General features: G+C 46.2%; 1 protein-coding gene across 1 annotated transcript in view; it reads right to left on the bottom strand.

Moving 5' to 3' along the window:
• Positions 1 to 1,095: 1,095 nt before the first annotated feature.
• LPCAT1 (lysophosphatidylcholine acyltransferase 1) overlaps positions 1,096 to 18,768 on the bottom strand; it is a 156,917-nt gene continuing 139,244 nt past the window's right edge. Inside the window, exon 12 of the mRNA XM_034759513.1 lies at positions 1,096 to 2,424. Coding sequence (XP_034615404.1) covers positions 2,243 to 2,424 — 182 coding nt within the window. The 3' untranslated portion in view covers positions 1,096 to 2,242. The remainder of the gene's footprint in view (positions 2,425 to 18,768) is intronic.

Genomic DNA, 18,768 nt, shown 5'->3' with positions numbered 1-18,768 from the left:
ACTTTTACATATTGTTACACAATATACCACATAGAGAGAGCATCTTCGCATATACAGGAGAACTTCAGAGTTACAAACACCTCGGAAATGGAGGCTGTTCGTAGCTCTGATATGTTCATTACTCTGAACAAAACGTTGTGGTTGTTCTTTCAAAAGTTTACAGCTGAACAATGACCTAATACAGCTTTGAAACTTTACTATGCAGAAGAAAAATGCTGCTTTTTACTATCTTAATTTAAATGAAATAAGCAGTTTCTTTACCTTGTCAAATCTTTTTTTTTTTTTAAACTTTCCCTTTCTTTTTAGTAGTTTATGTTTAACACAGTACTGTACTGTATTTTTGTGTGTGTGTCTGCTGCTGCCTAATTGCGTACTTCTAGTTCCAGATGAGGTGTGTGGTTGACTGGTCAGTTTGTAATTCTGGTGTTCATAACTCTGAGGTTCTACTGTGTGGTATGTATAGTATGTAGCATACCATACACACCAATGTGCTACTTGTATGATAATTTGCATATATATGTGCAATAATTTATTGATTACTTTTAATGAAATCATCTGCCCTCCACATGTTAATATGTCTCTCCAGAACACATTCTAAACCTTAACCAGTTTCAAGCAACTGCCATTTTTAAAAACCAACCTGCCAGAGAAAGGTTTCCTCCTCCTCCTCTCTCTCCTCTCCACCCATGGCTTGAAATTAGCATGGTTTGTTGGCCCAGGATGGACAAGATTCAAATCCTAAATTAGTGGCTGCTTTTCGAATTATAAAAATGCCTGAGTTTTGAAGTGTGATATAGTGCAGCTCTACAGGGTTAGTAATGGGGTTACTAACCATGCAGGATTAAGAATTTTTACCATTAAGGAGAGAAATTCCTTTGGTCCCATTGGGACCCAGCATTACTTCTAGCCCTTAAAAGCACATTTTGGGCTTTTAAGTTCCGACATTTTTATATTCAGAAAAACTACATCATTTGGGGAAGTTTTTTATATTAGTTTTGATGCCCTGCTCAATTTTATTCCTTGTAACTAAAGTACCTGCATTTACAAAAGGAAAGAAATAAGAAATAGGGCCAATAACATTTTTTAAAACTTCTGTAAAACATTCCTAATTTTTTTTTTTTTTGGTAACTTCTGCATCATATAGAATATACATCATGGTAATACAAAGTTTTAAGGCATTCCTTTGGGATGTCTTATATAACTCACTTATGGCTTTGCCACTCCTAATGCAATCTTTCCAAATTCATGCTGATAAAAATCTTTATTCCACCTTACAACATGTATTTGACTGTATATGCACACATGTGCATGTGTATCTATCGTCAGATTTTTACCAAAGAAGCTGCACCTGTGTGATTCCTGGTTAATATCGAAATTAAATACATAAGGAATTAATTTTAATAAATTCCTCATATAATTAATAAGTGGAAATGTTTGAATAATTTTACAGAAAAGCATGGAAAGCATAATTTGTTTGCCACACATTTGTTCACATAGACATATCATGTCTGTTTTGAAAGCATTCCATATTTCACTGTGTTCTGCAGATAAGTATATGAGAATAAATGTATGGGAACTAAAGCCCCTTCCCTTTTGATTCTACCATGTAATGGACTGAAAGACAGAGACAACTTTTATCATTTAACAACAAAAATAAAAAGCAAGTAATCCTTGGTAAAAAAAAAAAAAAAAATTTTTTTTCATAATTGTTTCTTGCATTATTTACTGAAACCAACACAAGGCGCCAAAATGTGCTTGCTTTTCTCATGAGAATAATCCTACTGAAATCAGTGAGACTGCTCTGTGAATAAGGACGACAGATCTGGCCCTAAATAAACATCTTCCTAAACAGGGAAAAAAACTAATCACCAAAGTGCACTCACCACCATATTAGCTACAATTCTTTATACATGCACACTTTGTGCAACATTCTGTACATGAAACTAACCAATCAAATATAAATAAATATGTAGCTTCCCTTTAAGTATGCACATTAATAATGAAGCACATCACATTATTGGCTTTCAAAGACCTTTCTGAAAAAAATAAAATAAAACCCATCTCCTGACAATTAAGCTTGAAGATATTGATAAATACAGCATGTGGGAATTAAAGAACAGTATTAAGGTAGTAAATCTTTCACACACAAAAGTTATGTGTTGCTGTATAGTTGGAGTGACTATGACGATTCCAGGAAAGGAAATATTCCTCTCACCAGGAGAGGAGTAGGATTTCTGCAGTATTAATTCAGTTTCTTCTGCAGGGGATTCTTTTTATCGTCAGCATTTTCTGGGCTGAAGTCAGTACAGAATCCATTAGGGGCTGGAAGAGAAGTCTTCAAACAATTCTCTACTTCCATCTGATCATGGTACAGATACTCATCTGCAAAGTCTGGATACATTTCTGTATATCTGTAGAAGTCATCTAAAAACAGACATTTTTGTTACATGGAAGCTGCTACCACTAAAACAAAGACCATCTAACTTTTGGATACTTAGAGCCATTCACTGATAATTCTCTTCTACGAGAGGAAAACTGTCACTATTGTCCTCCTCCTCTTTCAATATCCAGGCTCCCACAACTGCTCCTCTAGTAAGACGGTATATTAACAGATAATGTATTCATTTACTAATTCAACTAAAACATTTCACTTTGTAAGTACAGTTTTCCTCATTGTGAAAAGCCTGATTTTTAATTTTTTCTGTTGATGTGAAAGGAAACAAACAAGACCTCTTTGTGAAAAAGGGTTTCCTTTTTATGCCAAAAAAGCTTCTGTTTTGTATTAATGAACTGGCACTGGCACCTTGCCACAAAGTGTTGTGCTAATATTTACTCAGACACGACGAACTGTAAAATACCTTGGAGAGCTCAAGTCATAAGAAGCAATTTTCAGATCATAAAGGACACTGACTTTGGAGGCTGCAAGGTGCAAATTGTAGCAATTGCTATATTCACACTATACCTCATAGTATTTTACATACAAACATGCTATATAAGGGATCGTCTGTAGGGATATTAAAGAAGGTACGAACAGTGATTCCCCCAAGTGACAGTGACCCCCTCATAATTTGTCCCCCACACTTTAAAATCCAACAGTTTCACCAAGTACAAAAATCTCTTGGGTCTTCTGTTAAAACTTGTTAGCTACTGTCTGTAGAAACCATTGATTGTATCTATCCTGTGAAAGATACTTTATTACTATGTAAAACTTACAAACAAGTTAATTGACTTTGTTCTTGAAGTAATTGATACAATGTAAACAAACACTATAAGCCTAATAGCAACGGCTCCTAGGACAGACCCCCACCCTCTGTGATTAAAGGGCCGGGAGTCTCAAATGAATTAGCACACACCCCGAAAGTGGTGAAGACAGTAAATTAAAATATGGTTAAAATATGGAATATATGCTGATGAATGCTTGATATATATGAATGGTTAGGGAGATGCCAGCCTAGAAAGGAAGTATCCATCGGCAGAAGAATGTGTCAAGCACATCACATTATTGGCTTTCAAAGACCTTTCGTCTATGTCCCACTTATGGAGTGCATGTGCCTCACATGTATGACTGGAATTTTTCGACCAGCCTCCTGCGTGTCCACATGCCCTCTGATCCAAGGGCATATATGGTAGAGTGGCCCTGACCCTTGCTAAATCATAAACCCAGAAGAAATGGACTCTGATGGAGCAGGGATGAGGGCAGGTCATGGGACTCAGATGGAAAAAAAAATCTCAAAGAACAAAAACGTTACTGGTAAGGTAAATAACCATTCATCGTTCAAGGCTTTGTCTGTGTGAATCTCACTTATGGTAAAGAGCTAGCAGTTGCCAGATTAATAAGCAATTCTGAGGAGTCGTACCTATAGTTATCTAAATAAGGATTGCAGAAATGCACTCCCAAATTTGGCATCTGATCAAGCAGCCGAATCCAGGGTGCAGTGTTTAGTAAAGATATGGGCTGAGCTCCAAGTCTCTGCTGTAGGACTATTTCTTAGGCATTCGGCGGAGGTTGCTTGGTCTCTAGTTGAGTGGGCCCTAATACTTGAGAGAAGGGGCGTATCTGCTAGTTGGTAACAAATTTTGATGCACTTGCATAATCCCTGGGAAGAGATGGTCTGACCTTTCACAGGTTGTCCCAATGCCACAAATAAATAGAGTGGTTTCCTGAATACATTTTCCCTAGCTGAATAATAAAGACGAGTTCTGGAAACATCTGAAGTATGGATCTTGAGTGTGGTATGGAGTTTGGGCATGGTCTCCTTAGTTTAAGTGTGGTTTGGGGAAGAAAATGGGGAGGTTGGTTTGCTTTAAATGAAAATCTGACATCACCTTGGTAAGAAATTTAGGATAGGGTATCACTACCACCTTATCCCCATGGAAGACAGTATGTCTTCCATCAGTGCTTCGAATCTCACTAACTTTCCTGGCTGAGGTGATAGCCACCAGGAAGTTGGTGGAGAGAATACTTGGATTGAGGTTCCATAAGGTCCATAAGAATTACATTTAAGTCCCAGGGAAGAGGGGGCCCAGAAACTATGGGATAGGCATGGAGCAGTCATTTTAAAATTTCTGAAATAATTTAAAGGTCGAACACTATATGAACGTGTACTGGAAGGTGGCATGTTGAAACTGCAACTACGTGGACCCTGATAGAAATAATGGTTAGGCCCCATAGCTTGAATTGAAAGTTGCAGTCCAAAATCTTGGGAGTAAGGTTTTCTAATAGATTTGCACAATGTAGTGAAGCTTAGATGGATTTTTTTTTCCCACATGGAACTATACAATAATTTTGTAGTGGGCTTCACAGGCTCAGAGTTTAAGGCCAGAAGGGACCCATTAGATCATCAAGTCTGACCTTCTGTGTACCACAAGTGCTTAAATTTCACCCAGTTACCCCTATATTGATCCCAGTAACTTGTGTTTAATTAAAGCATAAGTTCCAGAAAGGCATCCAATCATGGTCTGAAGACATGAAGAGCTGGAGAAAAGACAGTTACCTTTTCCATAACTGGTGTTGTTCATGTCTATTCCACAATAGGCATGCGTGCTCGCCACGTGCACTGGTGCCAGAAGTTTTCCCCCTAGCAGTACCAGTAGGGGAGCGCCATAGCGCGGTATAAGGGGTGCTGCGTGCTCTCCCCACCCTCAGTTCCCTGTTGCTAGACAGCTCCAAGAGAGGGGAAGGAGGGCGGGATGTGGAATAGACATGAGCAACACATCTCGAAGAACACCAGTTACGGAAAAGGTAACTGTCTTTTCTTCCTCAAGTGACTGCTCGTGTATGCCACAATAGGTAATTCCAAGCTATATCTGTTGGAAGTGGGTAGGAGTTCACAAATTCTCGGGATGAAGCACAGCTCTGCTGAACCTGGCGTTATCCCTGGTCTGGGAGATGACTGCATAGTGTGAGGTGAACGTGTGAACTGAAGACCACGTGGCAGCCTTACGAATGTCCTGAAGGGGTACATGGGCCAAGAAGGCAGCCAATGAGGCCTGTGCCTGAGTTGAGTGCACCTTTACAATTGGTGGCGGAGGGATTCCCACCAGGTCATAACAGGTACAGATGCATGAGGTGATCCAGTTGGAGAGCTGCTGCGTGGAGATCAGCTGACCTTTCATGCACTCGGCCGAGGCCATGAACAGTTGCGAGGACTTTCTGAACGGCTTAGTTCGCTCCAGGTAGAAAGCCAGAGTGCGTCTCACATCCAGCGTGTGGAGGCGGCACTCCTCACTGGACTCATGGGGCTTGGGGCAGATGAACGGCAGAAAAATGTCCTGACCCATGTGATAGGTGGAGACCACTTCGGGAGGAACGAGGGGTGTGGGCAGAGCTGGATCTTATCTTTATGAAACACTGTGTACGGGAGCTTGGAGGTCAGGGCCCTGAGCTCCGAGACCCGCCCAGCCGACATGATTGCAACGAGGAAGGTCACCTTCCATGAGAGGTGCGACCAGGAGCACATGGCTAGCGGCTCAAACAGGGGCCCTGTGAGGACCCAAGTTTAGGACCCACTGCGGGCTGGGGGGCCTAACATATGGGGAAAGATAATCCAAACCCTTAAAGAATCAGCCAGTCATAGCATGGGAGAATACTGTGTGGTCCTGCACTGGCAGATGGAGGGCTGATATGGCCGCCAGGTGCACCTTGACTGACGAGGGCGCCAGGCCCTGGGCTCTAAGGTGAAGTAGGTAGTCCAGGATAAGCTGGATCGGGGCAGCCACCGGGGAAATGCCCCACTTGTCCACCCATCTGGAAAACCGAGAACACTTTGCCTCAGTCTCAGTGATTGCTCAGTGCATGGAGGGTCGCCTACTTTCTAGGAGGACGCGCTGAACCCCTTCCGAGCATGTCCTTTCCTACCTACCTAATCATTGAGCAGCCACTCCGTGAGGTGGAGTGCCACTAGGTTGGGGGGGGGGGGGGGGGGGGAGGCGGCCCTGATCCTGGGAGAGCAGGTCCAGGCAGGACAGCAACGGCCATAGCTGTCTGGATCATGCTGGGGCAATCAGAAGGACCCGGGACTTGTTCATCTTTATCTTTTCCAGGACCTTGCCGATCAGCGGGAACGGGGGAAAGGCATAGAGAAACTGGCCTGACCAGGATGGGAGGAAGGCATCGGAGATAGCGCCCCATCCCAGCCCCACCCCTGGAGCAGAACCGGGGACAGAGACAGTTCTGCAAGTCCTAAAAAGATCCACCTGGGGAGTTCCCCACACTTGGAAAAGTCTGTGCACCACCTCTGGGTGGAGAGACCACTTATGCTGAGAGCAGAAGTCCCTGCTCAAGTGATCCGCCCTGTTGTTCCGGGCGCCCGGCCGATGGAAAGCCTGCAGGTAGATGTCGTGGATTATACAAAAGTCCCACAGCCTGAGGGCTTCACGGCAGAGGGCAGAAGATCGGGCCTCGCTTTGCCTGTTAATGTAGAACATTGAGACTGTGTTGTTCATGAGGATCCTGACCACCTAACCCTCCAGGTGCGAGTAGAAGGCCATGCACACCAGTCATACCACCCTGAGTTCCTTGACATTTATGTGGAGGGTCAGAGCCCGAGCTGACCACAGATCTTGGGTATGAACATTCCCCACATGGGTCCCCCATCCCAGGTCTGATGTGTCGGACACCAGCTCCAGAGCTCTGCCCCTGAACGGGATGCCTTGGAGCATGTTTCTCGGGGAGGACCACCACCGTAGGGAGGTGATCACTGGTTTCAGTACCGTGAGGACTTTGTCCATCCTGTCCCTGGCCTGGGAGAACTCAGAGGCCAACCAGAGCTGGAGGGGCAGAGTCTGGCAAAATGAACCGCCTACATGCATGCTGACATATGACCCAAGAGCTCTGGCCATTGTCACTGGAAACCTTGTGATGGTGGCGATGAGCCCCTTCAGGGTCTCGAACCTGTCCGGGACCGCCGCGATTAACTCTATGCGTTGAACTGGGACTAACGTGGACTTGGTGTTGTTTACCAACAGGCGCAAAGTGGTGCACGTGGACAGAAGGAGCGCCACGTGATCCGTCACCTGTGACTGGGAGCTGCCCTTGACTAACTAGTTGTCCAGATAGAGGAAGATCTGGACCCCCCCGGCCCCTGAGGTGGGCCGCCACCACCGACATACATTTCGTGAATACCCTGGGGGCAGTGGACAGGCCAAACAGGAGCACCGTAAATTGGTAGTGTTCCTGCCCCACCGTGAAACGGAGGAAGTGTCTGTGCCCCTTGAATATATGAATGTGGAAGTACACGTCCTGCAGATCGAGGGCGGCGTACCAGGCCCCGGCGTCCAGGAAGGGGATGATGGAGGCCAGGGAGAAAATGCGGAACTTGAGCTTCACCATGTACTGGTTTAGGCCTTGCAGGTCCAAGGTAGGCCTTCGGGATTAGTACCCCTTGCCTTTGAACTCCCTGGGTATCTCTTTCACCGCTTTTAGGCCCAGGAGCCACCCCACATCCTGCTCGAGCAGGACCTTGTGCAAGGGGTCCCCCAGGAGGGATGGGGGCGGAGGGTTGTTGGACGGGGAGGAAGTAAACTAGAGGGTATAGCCCTGGGAGATGGTGTTGAGGATCCATCGGTCCGAGGTCAGCCGCAACCACTCTGGGAGGAAAGCACACAACCGATTGGAAAAGGGAAGCTTTATTGAGGGTAGATCCCTGATGAGAACTGGCAGGGCACCCCCCGGTGTCCCATCAAAACTGTCTTTTCCCCACCTACTTGCCCTTAGAGGACCCAAGCTGGGGGTCAGGGCAAGACTGCCTCTGTGGGCGCCTCTCAGAGTCCCGCAACTTCTTATAAGCGGTCTCATATTTTGGGTGGGTGGCCTGAGTAGGAGTTTGCTGGGGCTTGAACTTAGGTTTAGCCGGAGCCAGAACAGAGAGACCTAGAGTCTAGAGGAAGCAACAGAGGGTCCTGTGGCACCTTTAAGACTGACAGAAGTATTGGAGCATAAGCTTTCGTGGGTGAATGCCCACTTCATCAGACGCAGGAGTCTGGAGGGTCGTGCAGGAGTCTTTCAGGCCATGCAGCTTTGTATCCGTTTGTTCCGCAAACAGAGCTTTGCCATCAAATGGGAGGTCCTGCCGGGAGGTCTGCGCCTTGCTGGACAGCCCAGAGAGCAGGAGCCACAACGCCTTTCTCATGGACACTGCTGAGGCCATGGACCGTGTGGCCGTGTCCGCTGCATCTGAAGCTGCCTGCAGGGTTGCCCTGGCAGCTGCTGTACCCTCCTCCACCAGCACTTTGAACTCCTTCCTGTTACGCTCCTGGAGGGAGTCCTCGAACTTGGGCAGGGAGCCCCACAGATTGAACTCATACCGGCCCAGGAGAGCCTGGTGGTTCACCACTCGTAACTGGAAGCTCCAGGACCAATAAATTTTCCTTCCAAATGAGTCTAGCCTCCGCAAATCTTTATTTTTTGGGGTAGGGGCTGGCTGGCAACTGCTCCCTGTGTTTGACCAACTTGACCACAGGTAGTTAGGAGCAGGGTGGGTATATAAGTATTCATGCCCCTTAGCGGGTACAAAATACTTGTGTTCCACTTTCTTGGAGATAGGACCAATGAGGCCAGTGTTTCATAGAATATCAGGGTTGGAAGGGACCTCAGGAGGTCATCTAGTCCAATCTCCTGCTCAAAGCAGGACCAATTCCCAACTAAATCATCCCAGACAGGGCTTTGTCAAGCCAGGCCTTAAAAACCTCCAAGGAAGGAGATTCCACCACCTCCCTAGGTAACGCATTCCAGTGCTTCACCACCCTCCTAGTGAAATAGTGTTTCCTAACATCCAACCTAGACCTCCTCCACTGCAACTTGAGACCATTGCTCCTTGTTCTGTCATCTGCCACCACTGAGAACAGCCAAGCTCCATCCTCTTTGGAACCCCCCTTCAGGTAGTTGAAAGCAGCTATCAAATCCCCCCTCATTCTTCTCTTCTGCAGACTAAACAATCCCAGTTCCCTCAGCCTCTCCTCATAAGTCATGTGCTCCAGACCCCTAATGATTTTTGTTGCCCTCCGCTGGACTCTTTCCAATTTTTCCACATCCTTCTTGTAGTGTGGGGCCCAAAACTGGACACAGTACTCCAGATGAGGCCTCACCAATGTCGAATAAAGGGGAACGATCACGTTCCTCGATCTACTGGCAATGCCCCTACTTATACAGCCCACAGGGCATTTGAAATTTTTGCCCCCTCTTCCTGGAGAGGGAAGACCACTGTGCCTGGTGCCGAGGACAGCACATTAAACAGGGAGTCGGAGGGCTTCTCCATCTTCTCTGCTTGGAGGTGGAGGCTTGATACCACTCTTTTCAAGAGTTCTTGGTGGACCCTAAAGTCCTCCTGTGGAACGGAGGGAGGCAGGGGCGTAATCGCCTCATCCGGGAAGGGCGAAGAGGCCGGCATGGTACTTTGGATGTCCACCGCCACCAGAGGGTCCACCACCTAGTCGGTCTCCAGGCACGGTGCCGAGGATATACGTTCCACCAACTCCTTCCTCGGAGGTCTGGAGAGGGAGGCCGATAGTCCTTCTGAGGCTCCAACCACCAAGCGAGACCCCACCAGGGGCTGCGTCGGAGGCCACTGTTCCCACTGGTACCATTGGGCTGGCTACGGGGCCCAGTGCACCTGCACCTGCTGTGGCACTGGCGGGGCTGGCTGTATCGATGGACGACTACGAAGGGAGGCCCGGTTGACATACGACCTGCCTCTGAGCCCGGACCGGGAGGAGCGGCGGTACCGGGAGCGGTGCCGACCACGGCACCGCGATCCCGACGTGGAGGACCAGTACAGTCAGTAACAGGTGCTCCATGATTGGCTCTGGTGAACAGACCCGCAATGGTGAGATGCCGGCGATTGATGCCCGGGGTTGCAGAGGCGGTGCCGTGATGGGATCCTGGAGCGGGACGCCGAACGGGAACGACATCAACGTCCGTGCCGTGACCAGCTACGATAACCCCTCCGAGACCAGGACCGTTGGCGACGTCTACCTCGGTCTCATCGGTGTTCGCCCCTCGAGGTGGAGCAGTGCTAACAGTCTCAGTCAGACGGAATCCAACCAGACACCCTGGTAGGCATCGACGGCGATCCACGTGGACTTTGCCCTGAATGGTTGCTGGGCGGCGAACGGCATCAAGAATGTTCCCGAGACCAGTACCGAGCTGGGGGCAACTGTGGAGATCCCAGCGGCAGCTTACCTCTGGAGCACGGGGCCGACATCGGCGGTGCTCTTGGTACCGGCATGGACATAACATCCCGGGCTGCCTGCAGGGCCTCCGGCGTGGAGGGCACCCGGACATCCAGGGAGGCCTGCTCCGAATGGGCCAGGCTATTCCACTCAACTTGAATCGGAGGCCTAGTGGCCGGTGGGGATCAAGGACTGCCCGATATGGGTCTAGCCTCTGTCCCAGGTTTACTCCAGTGCTCCAGTGAAGAAGGCCTCTTTCTAGCCTTCTTGGCGTGCCCTGTGGACGGGGAGCGGTGCCGACTAGTTGATGGGACTGAAGTGTCGCCACGCACTGATACTGCGGTGCCCGGTGCTGACTTGGAGCAACGCGCCAGAGCCTGGGTCAGTGCCGACTCCATCAGAATAGCCCAGAGCCTAATGTCCCCCTCTCTCTTGGTCCGAGGCTTAAACGACTTGCAAATCTTGCAGCGATCGCTGAGATGGATTTCCCCCAAATAGTGCAGGCAGTCCGCGTGCGGATCACTCAGTGGCATAGAACGCCTACAAGTGTCGCACAACTTAAAACCTGGGGCACGGGGCATGCCCTGGCCCGGGTGCTCTAGCTAAACTAAACTAACTAACTACAGGTACCATACACTGAACGAACAAGCAGTTTTGGGGATGACCTACAGCAAAGCTGGAGCAGAGCAGTTCCGAAGCAGCTTCACTGGCCGCAAGAAGAAACTGAGGGTGGGGGGAGTGCGCAGCACCCCTTGTACCGTGCCACGGAGGCGCCACTCTAGGGGTCACTGGGGCACTCCCGTACGGGTACTGCTAGGGGAAAAACTTCCGGCACCGGTGCACATGGCAAGCATGCACACTTATTGTGGAATACACGAGAGCAAGTATCAGAGGGGTAGCCATGTTAGTCTGGATCTGTAAAAAGCAACAAAGAGTCCTGTGGCACCTTATAGACTAACAGATGTATTGGAGCATAAGCTTTCGTGGGTGAATACCCACTTCGTCAGACGCATGCATCTATTCACCCACAAAAGCTTATGCTCCAATACATCTGTTAGTCTATAAGGTGCCACAGGACTCTTTGTTGCTTTACACAAGAGCAATCACTCGAAGAATTCACCACTTCCCTTGATAGTTTTTTCCAATGGTTAATCACCCTCACTGTTAGAAAATTGTGCTTTATTTCCATTTGAATTTGTCTGGCTTCGGTTTCCAGATACTGTTTTTTGTTAGGCCTTTCTTTTTTAGATTAAAGACCTATTTTGTATATTCTAAATACCTGCTATTTTTTCCCCCATGGAAGTACTTATACACTGCAATCAAGTCATCTCTCAATCTTCTTTTTGATAAACTAAACAATTGAGCTCTTTAAGTCTTGTGTCTTGCAATGCAAGGCATTTTCTCCAAAGCTTGCATATTTTTTGTGGTTCTTTTCTGCACCCTCTCCAATTTTTCAACACACTTTTTGAAACATGGACACAAGAATTGGATGCAGTATTCCAGTATCAGCCTCACCAGTGCCCTATATAGAGGTAAAATAACCTTCCTACTCAGCACTCCCGTTTATACATATAAGTATCATATTAGCCTTTTTTCCCACAGCATTGTATTGGGTGCTCATGTTCAGCTACTTATCCACTATGTCCCATAGATACTTTTCAGTCACTGGTTTCCAGAATACAGTTCCCCGTTCTGTAGGTATGGCCTAAATCCTTAATGGATCCCTTTGCATTTGGCTGTTTTAAAATGCTTCTAGCTCCATAGTACCCAGCCAGCCAACTTCTGAGCCATCAGATGTAAAGATGTTGTGTTTAGATAGAGAATTTGTTCCTCTGGGCTCCTGGTTTAGAAGAGTGAGGACTCTTTCTGAATTTCTCTGATCTCTCCTGTTCCAAGGAAGAAGATCAGTGCCATGAGCTGCCAACAGAGTGAAGCTCAGATTTGCCCTGACATGAGGTGGTGGAAGCATTAGTGGGCTTCAGTGCTGAACTCCTAACCAGTGCCAAACTTGATTTGGAGGACTGTGGATGGCTGATTGAATGTGTTAAAGATCCTTTCTTGGCATCAGCAATGGGAGCTTTCAGGGTAGAGACTCTGCTTACACAGATGCTGAAGGAGCAGGTTCTTTGAGATGAGACTTCCTTTTTGGAGTCAGAGGAATGTCTTTCCAAATCCGACACTCCTCTCAAGGACTGCTCCTGTAAGCAGAGTTTTAGCCAGTTCTGGAGTGGTGAGTTCTGATGAAGAAGGATCAGCATATGGGGCAACAGTCCAGAACGTGACTCTCATCCAAACAGAAACGGGGGGGAGCACGTGCCCTCCCCATGTGACTCCTCCCCACCCCCAGCCCAGGGACCCCACACTATCCCCATCCCCTCCCCATGATCCATATCCATCCTCCTCCTGATGCACCGGAGGCTTCTGCAGTACAGACCCCAGGCAGGAGGACTCAGGAGATGTAGCTGTGTGGAAGGGCTGGGGCTGGGCTGGGGGTGGTACAGCCACGCCGGATGAGCTGCTGGCGTGGGATCGCCCAGCGACCCCACGTTCTGTTCTTTCTGCCACTGCAGTTCCTGGGAGAGCCCTGCCCTTTCACGGAGCTGCGTCTCCTCTGTCTGTACAACAGCCCTGCTGAAGGGCAGGGCTGGGCTGGGGGCAGTACAGCTGTGGTTCCCAGCGGGGAAAGGAGCAGAATGCCAGCAGCTCTTTCTGCAGTTGTACCGCCCCTAGCTCCACCCCCCCCAGCCCTGTCCTCTGGCGGGGCTGCTGTACAGATGGAGGAGATGCAGCTCTGTGGAAGGGCTGGGTGCGGGCTCCTCCCCGTCTTTCCGTTACACCATGACAGCTATATATATCTTACTGGTACAGCATACCAGACGTACCACCGTACTTGCACCACTGGCAGAGAGTAGTAGTCAGAAGAAAAAAAAAACAAGGGGAGGGAGGGATGTTAACAGGGCACAAAAATATCCCTAAACTAAATCGATTATGTTAAATGCAAACATGTAAAAATATTTACAAAACTGATTTGATGAAAGGTCAGTACAGTATAGCAGGGTCACATTGTTGAATTTCTGTCCTGCTTCCACTGGAAGTAAGAGAGAACTGAGAGGCACTTGGGCCTGCTCTTCCCTTTATGGCCTCAGATGGAGGGGGTGGCACACAACGACATCCCGGGCCTGCTCTTCCCTTTATAGCCCTAGATGGAGGGGGTGGCACACAAAGACACTGTTAACCCCCAGTGGACCCTGCTGGTCAAAAGATTCCAATATTGCCCATAAGGTGTATATGCACCATAAGTGGGATCCACATGGACAGACTAGAAGTAGTTTTAACTTTCTTCTTGTTCCCTTGTTAAACAGACTAGACAGAGATAAAATAAGTAAGTACATTTTATGATTTGCAGCATTTCCTCCATTCCTTCTGGGGCACTATGGTCTTTAATATTTAGTAGAATGCATGTGAAAGAAACCCCAGCCATATAACTGAATATAAAAGAAAATTGTAAGTGCCTAATACACAAAATTGGTAATTTTATTCCTCTATTACAAGTCTGATATATTATCCTGTGTTTTGATGTATCCTGTGAATGTATGCACCAGCAAGGTGTGCATGCATAGTCAGTCACTTATCTCTACAAAACATATAATTGTGTGTTTGTTTGCTTTTTTAGATAAAAATTAAGGTCCCTGAATTTCAGGATGTATCTGAGTTCTCCTGTCATTTTGGGTATCAAGCACTACCTGAAATAAGATCACAATGCCCCCAAAGTCCAAGGGGCTAGGTCTACAGAGGGATTTAGGTAGTGCAATACTTTAGACACCTCTAGGTTTAGCTGGCAACTGAACAAGGTTTTAAGGATCGCAGTGATGCCTAAATGTTAGACTTAGGTACCTAAAATGGCATTTAGGTGCCAAGGTTCTTTTGTGGTCTAGTCCAGGCCAACTCTGCATCTCTGACATTGGCAATAGTAAGTACAGTGCAGAAAAATACCCTTTTTGTCTTATTTATATCCTCACTTAAATGCAACTCTCTCTCTGCTTTCTCCTCCTGTATATTAATGCCCTTCCAACTGCTTTTCCATCTCATCTTACCACATCATGCACTTCACCCACAATCACTGTCTAATCTCATTCTCCATCCTTGTCAACTGCAGCTCCTAAAACTAAAGCTGGCACAGTGAGCAAAGCCCCATTCACTGCACTCTGCTTCTCACCCTAAAGACCCAATAGCTCAAAGACAGTATACCACTAATAAGAGGAATCAGGAGCTCCTTTGGAGACTCTTTTCTTTGGGGAATAGGGAGGATTAGTTCCCAGAACCTTCTGATGTGGAGAGAGAAAAATCCCTAGCCTCTAACAAATGGACAAGAAAAGAACAATGTTGTCATCAAACTGTTTAAAGAATGTCCTTCTGCAGTGGGTGGGGGGGAGTAGGAGGGGGAGAAGAGGGGAGTGGAGTTCAAAGGAGAGTTTGAACCAAGGGTCCTTGTAGCAATTCTTCGTTATCCTCTGTATTCTGTCCACTATCTTGGGGAACCTCAATGTAGAGTGGATCTTCTGTAGACTCCCAAAGCCAAAATACCTCACAAAAGGTTTTACTAACTTGAAAAGTTATTGGGACAAACTATCAAATTTTAACCCTAGATATTGCTCAGAGACAGCTCTGTACAAGTGAATTCTGCAGAAGTTTATCCAGGCGATCTGGCCTAGTCCCAGCTTCTGAACTCTACACCTAAGGTGGCAGTAAGGAAGGCTAATCTATTGTGAGGGTAGTCAGGCATAAAGAGGAAGGGAAATAATGTTTCCAAACATGGCCCTGAGATTGCCAACATTTCTTTCCAAAAACTGAGATAAATGGGTGGCAAGCTGAGCCTAAATTCTGCAGAATTCTGTCTTCTGATACAGACAAAAAAGCTGTAGCAATTTCATTTAAATTTTAAAATGTAGGTTTTTAATTATGTACAAAAATCAACAATACAGTCTCTACAGCAACCCTTATGTTATTTATTTTTTACAATAAATTGAATGTATTCTATATGGTCCTATTTTCAATTTAACAGAAATGAATGGGACAGTTCATATTTCTCTGAGGTATGGTTACAGGTTTTTTGGAGATTCAGGAAGACAACACTGAATCACTCTATATTTCCTTTACAGTTTCAGTATTTTTTTCACAACAATGAGGTCTAAAACATTGAGAAAAGACATCTTGTATTTGGAGCCTAGTTGTGTGGCAATGGGGTGGATTCTATGTAGTCCAAATTCCACACTTGAAGACTACATTGGACCCTATAAATGAGCTGCAATTGAAGTGTAAGATTCACACTTCTTCAGAAACTGTTACTCCTCAAAAGAGGACACCCATTGATATCAAACAGGCTACGGGTGGCTTTTACAACTGGAAATACCCCATATCTGGATTGAGGAATCATTACTCCTGGGGAAATTCTGTGCCAAAATATTAAAAATTCTGCACCAAAAAAATTAAGAATTCTGTGCACAATATTTTAAAATTCTACATATTTTGTCAAAATAACATAGTATAATCATGCTGGTTTCAGTTATTTTGGTAATGTATTTAAACTGCAATACAATGGATGGAGAATAGGAGTGGAGAGCACTGGAGGATATCCCCAACCTCCCCCTCTGTCTAATAGTAATGTAGCTAGGTTTGACCCTTTATTTCTAGTTATTAGTCAACAAATATATGCAGCCATATGCTGAGTGTTACATTAGAGGCAACTGGAGAGAAAGTGAAGGCTGGGGAACCAAACTCACAATTTATATTGGATACTGACCATCTCCAGAAATGTCAGTAGCAAACAGTTCATGGAGCACATTTAGATAGGAGATTTTTTCGGTCCAGAAATTTAGACCAGTTCTAATCACTAAAGCACCATAAGCATATATAAGGCCATACTGTCCTTTACACCACTCTGGCAATGTAAAGGAGCCTTAGAACTTTTATATCTGTTTTATACTCCTGGAGGAATTCACAAAGACAAAGGGAACAATTCACTAAGCAGGCAGGCTGCTATATTCTGCTCTGAGAGGACAGAGACTACCTCATGCCTACCTCGCCAGAACAGTCCAAAGCCCTGCCCTTCCATGCCGAGCATGCACAATAGCGAACGAGAGAGACAGTGTGTGTCTCTCTCTCTCACACGCACGAATGCTCAGCCCCCAGCGGCGATTTACATCTCTACCAGCTGCTCAGGGTGCTCGAACAAACTTGCCTGTGCTGCGGGGGAGGGGCGCATGACCATTCTTGCGGCTTCCCTTTACTTCCCTATCAGAAGTAATTTTTCTGCAGGGAACCAAAGAAATCTGTGAACGACAAATTCTGTGCATGCACAATGATGCAGAATTTCTCCAGGAATAAATCATCAACAAAAGGACTGAAGACTCTTATTGTTGTTCAACTTTCCTCTCTGTGGAGATGAGTCATGCAAGTGGACTCTTCCCATCACCTGAGTTTGCAGCTCAGAGGACATGGCAGGAGGAGGATAAAAATCAAAACCAAAAAGAAACAAAGATCTCTATGCTGCGTGGACTTGGGGGCGGTGGTGGTGGTGGTTTGCAAGGGGTTTCTAGCCATAAGCAAGATATCCCCAGCTGCTTAGCCTTAGCCTAACGGACAAATGGAGCTTGTTGATTACAGAAGCCCGTATTACCTTTGAAATTTAAGGCTGGAACTCATTTGAGTATCTATGTTTGCTTGTTTTTGTAAATAACTCTCTAACTTCCTTTTCCTATTTAAAAACCTTCATATAGTTTACTATAGGATTGGCTGCATGCATTGTCTTTGGTGTGAGACCCAAAGCACATCTGACCTGGGGTAAATGACTGGCCCCTTGGGATTAGGAGTAACTTGAATATTATTGTGATTCTTGGTGTAAGGGGCCACCTATCACAGAGATACACTAAAATGGGGGGGGGGGAAGAGGGCAAAACAGACTGGAGTACCCAAGCATACTGTCTGTGCCTCTGTGTTAAGGTTGTTCAAGTGCCTGAGGAGTCTGCACTTGGTGCAACTGGTTGGTGAAATCTAAGCCTCGAACTCACAACCAATTTGGGGTTTGTGCCCTGGTGAACGGCCTGCCTTGAGGCTGGTATTCACACGCTTGCGTTACTGTTGGGAGCATCATACTGGCATAGTTGTGGCAGGATTCACATGCCACAGGTCAGTTAAGTTTAGAGACCATAACCCCACGCCGTTAAAATTTAAACTTAATATTGAGAATTTTTAAAGGCAAAATAATAGACATAAGAAGTGAACTGGAGTTCATGACAGGAAAGATCCTTTAAAAGGAGCTGAGAACTTTGCTCATAAATTTTGATCAGGTGCAAAGGGAAGAACATGAGATGGAGTCAGATCCAGAGGGTGAGAACCATCCTATCTCAGAGCCCACAGAGGCAACTGGGCCACTTGCAGAACCCAAGAGCCAAGGAAGAACATGAGCACCAGAGACTGATGGCAGAATTGCGGATCAGGGAGACTGACTGCATAAAAGAGTACCTGTCCTCCTTTGAAAGATTATATGGGATGCACAATATCCCAGTGGATAAACAGATGCCTATCCTCTTAACCAGATCAACTGGGAAAGTGAGACAAGTTTTTAATTATATGGAGAAGGGTGATGCTAAAGTATACAAGAAATTTAAAGAATTGTATTGAAAATTTAAAGAAATTGTATTGAAAAGATTTAGGATTACCCCGAAACCTATCGATTGATGTATAGAAACCTCAGCCTATTAGACAATATTGCTCATGTTGAATATGTGCATAAAATGTGTAATTTTACGAGAAAACAGATAATGGGGGTGGGGGCTGAAGGTGATTATGGAAGATAGTCTGATCTGATGGCCCAGGAGCAATTGTTATGGGTAGTTACAGATGAGGTAAAAGCAGCCATCTGTGACTAAAAACAATTTACAGTTTTATAGACTGCAGAAATTGCTGATCAATATGTAGTACGGTATCAAGGGCCCATAGGGGTACAAATCCCAGGGGAAGGGAAATCCCCTTGTCACCCAGGTTAAGCAAGGAGAAAGGATTGAAAATAAACCTAACCGTACTGGGGAAATTAGGTTTAGG

This window comes from Trachemys scripta, chromosome 2, assembly GCF_013100865.1.
Source record: "Trachemys scripta elegans isolate TJP31775 chromosome 2, CAS_Tse_1.0, whole genome shotgun sequence".
Taxonomy (NCBI): domain Eukaryota; kingdom Metazoa; phylum Chordata; order Testudines; family Emydidae; genus Trachemys; species Trachemys scripta.
Note: the sequence above shows the minus strand (reverse complement) of the source record. Positions and strands in the feature narration are given on the sequence as shown.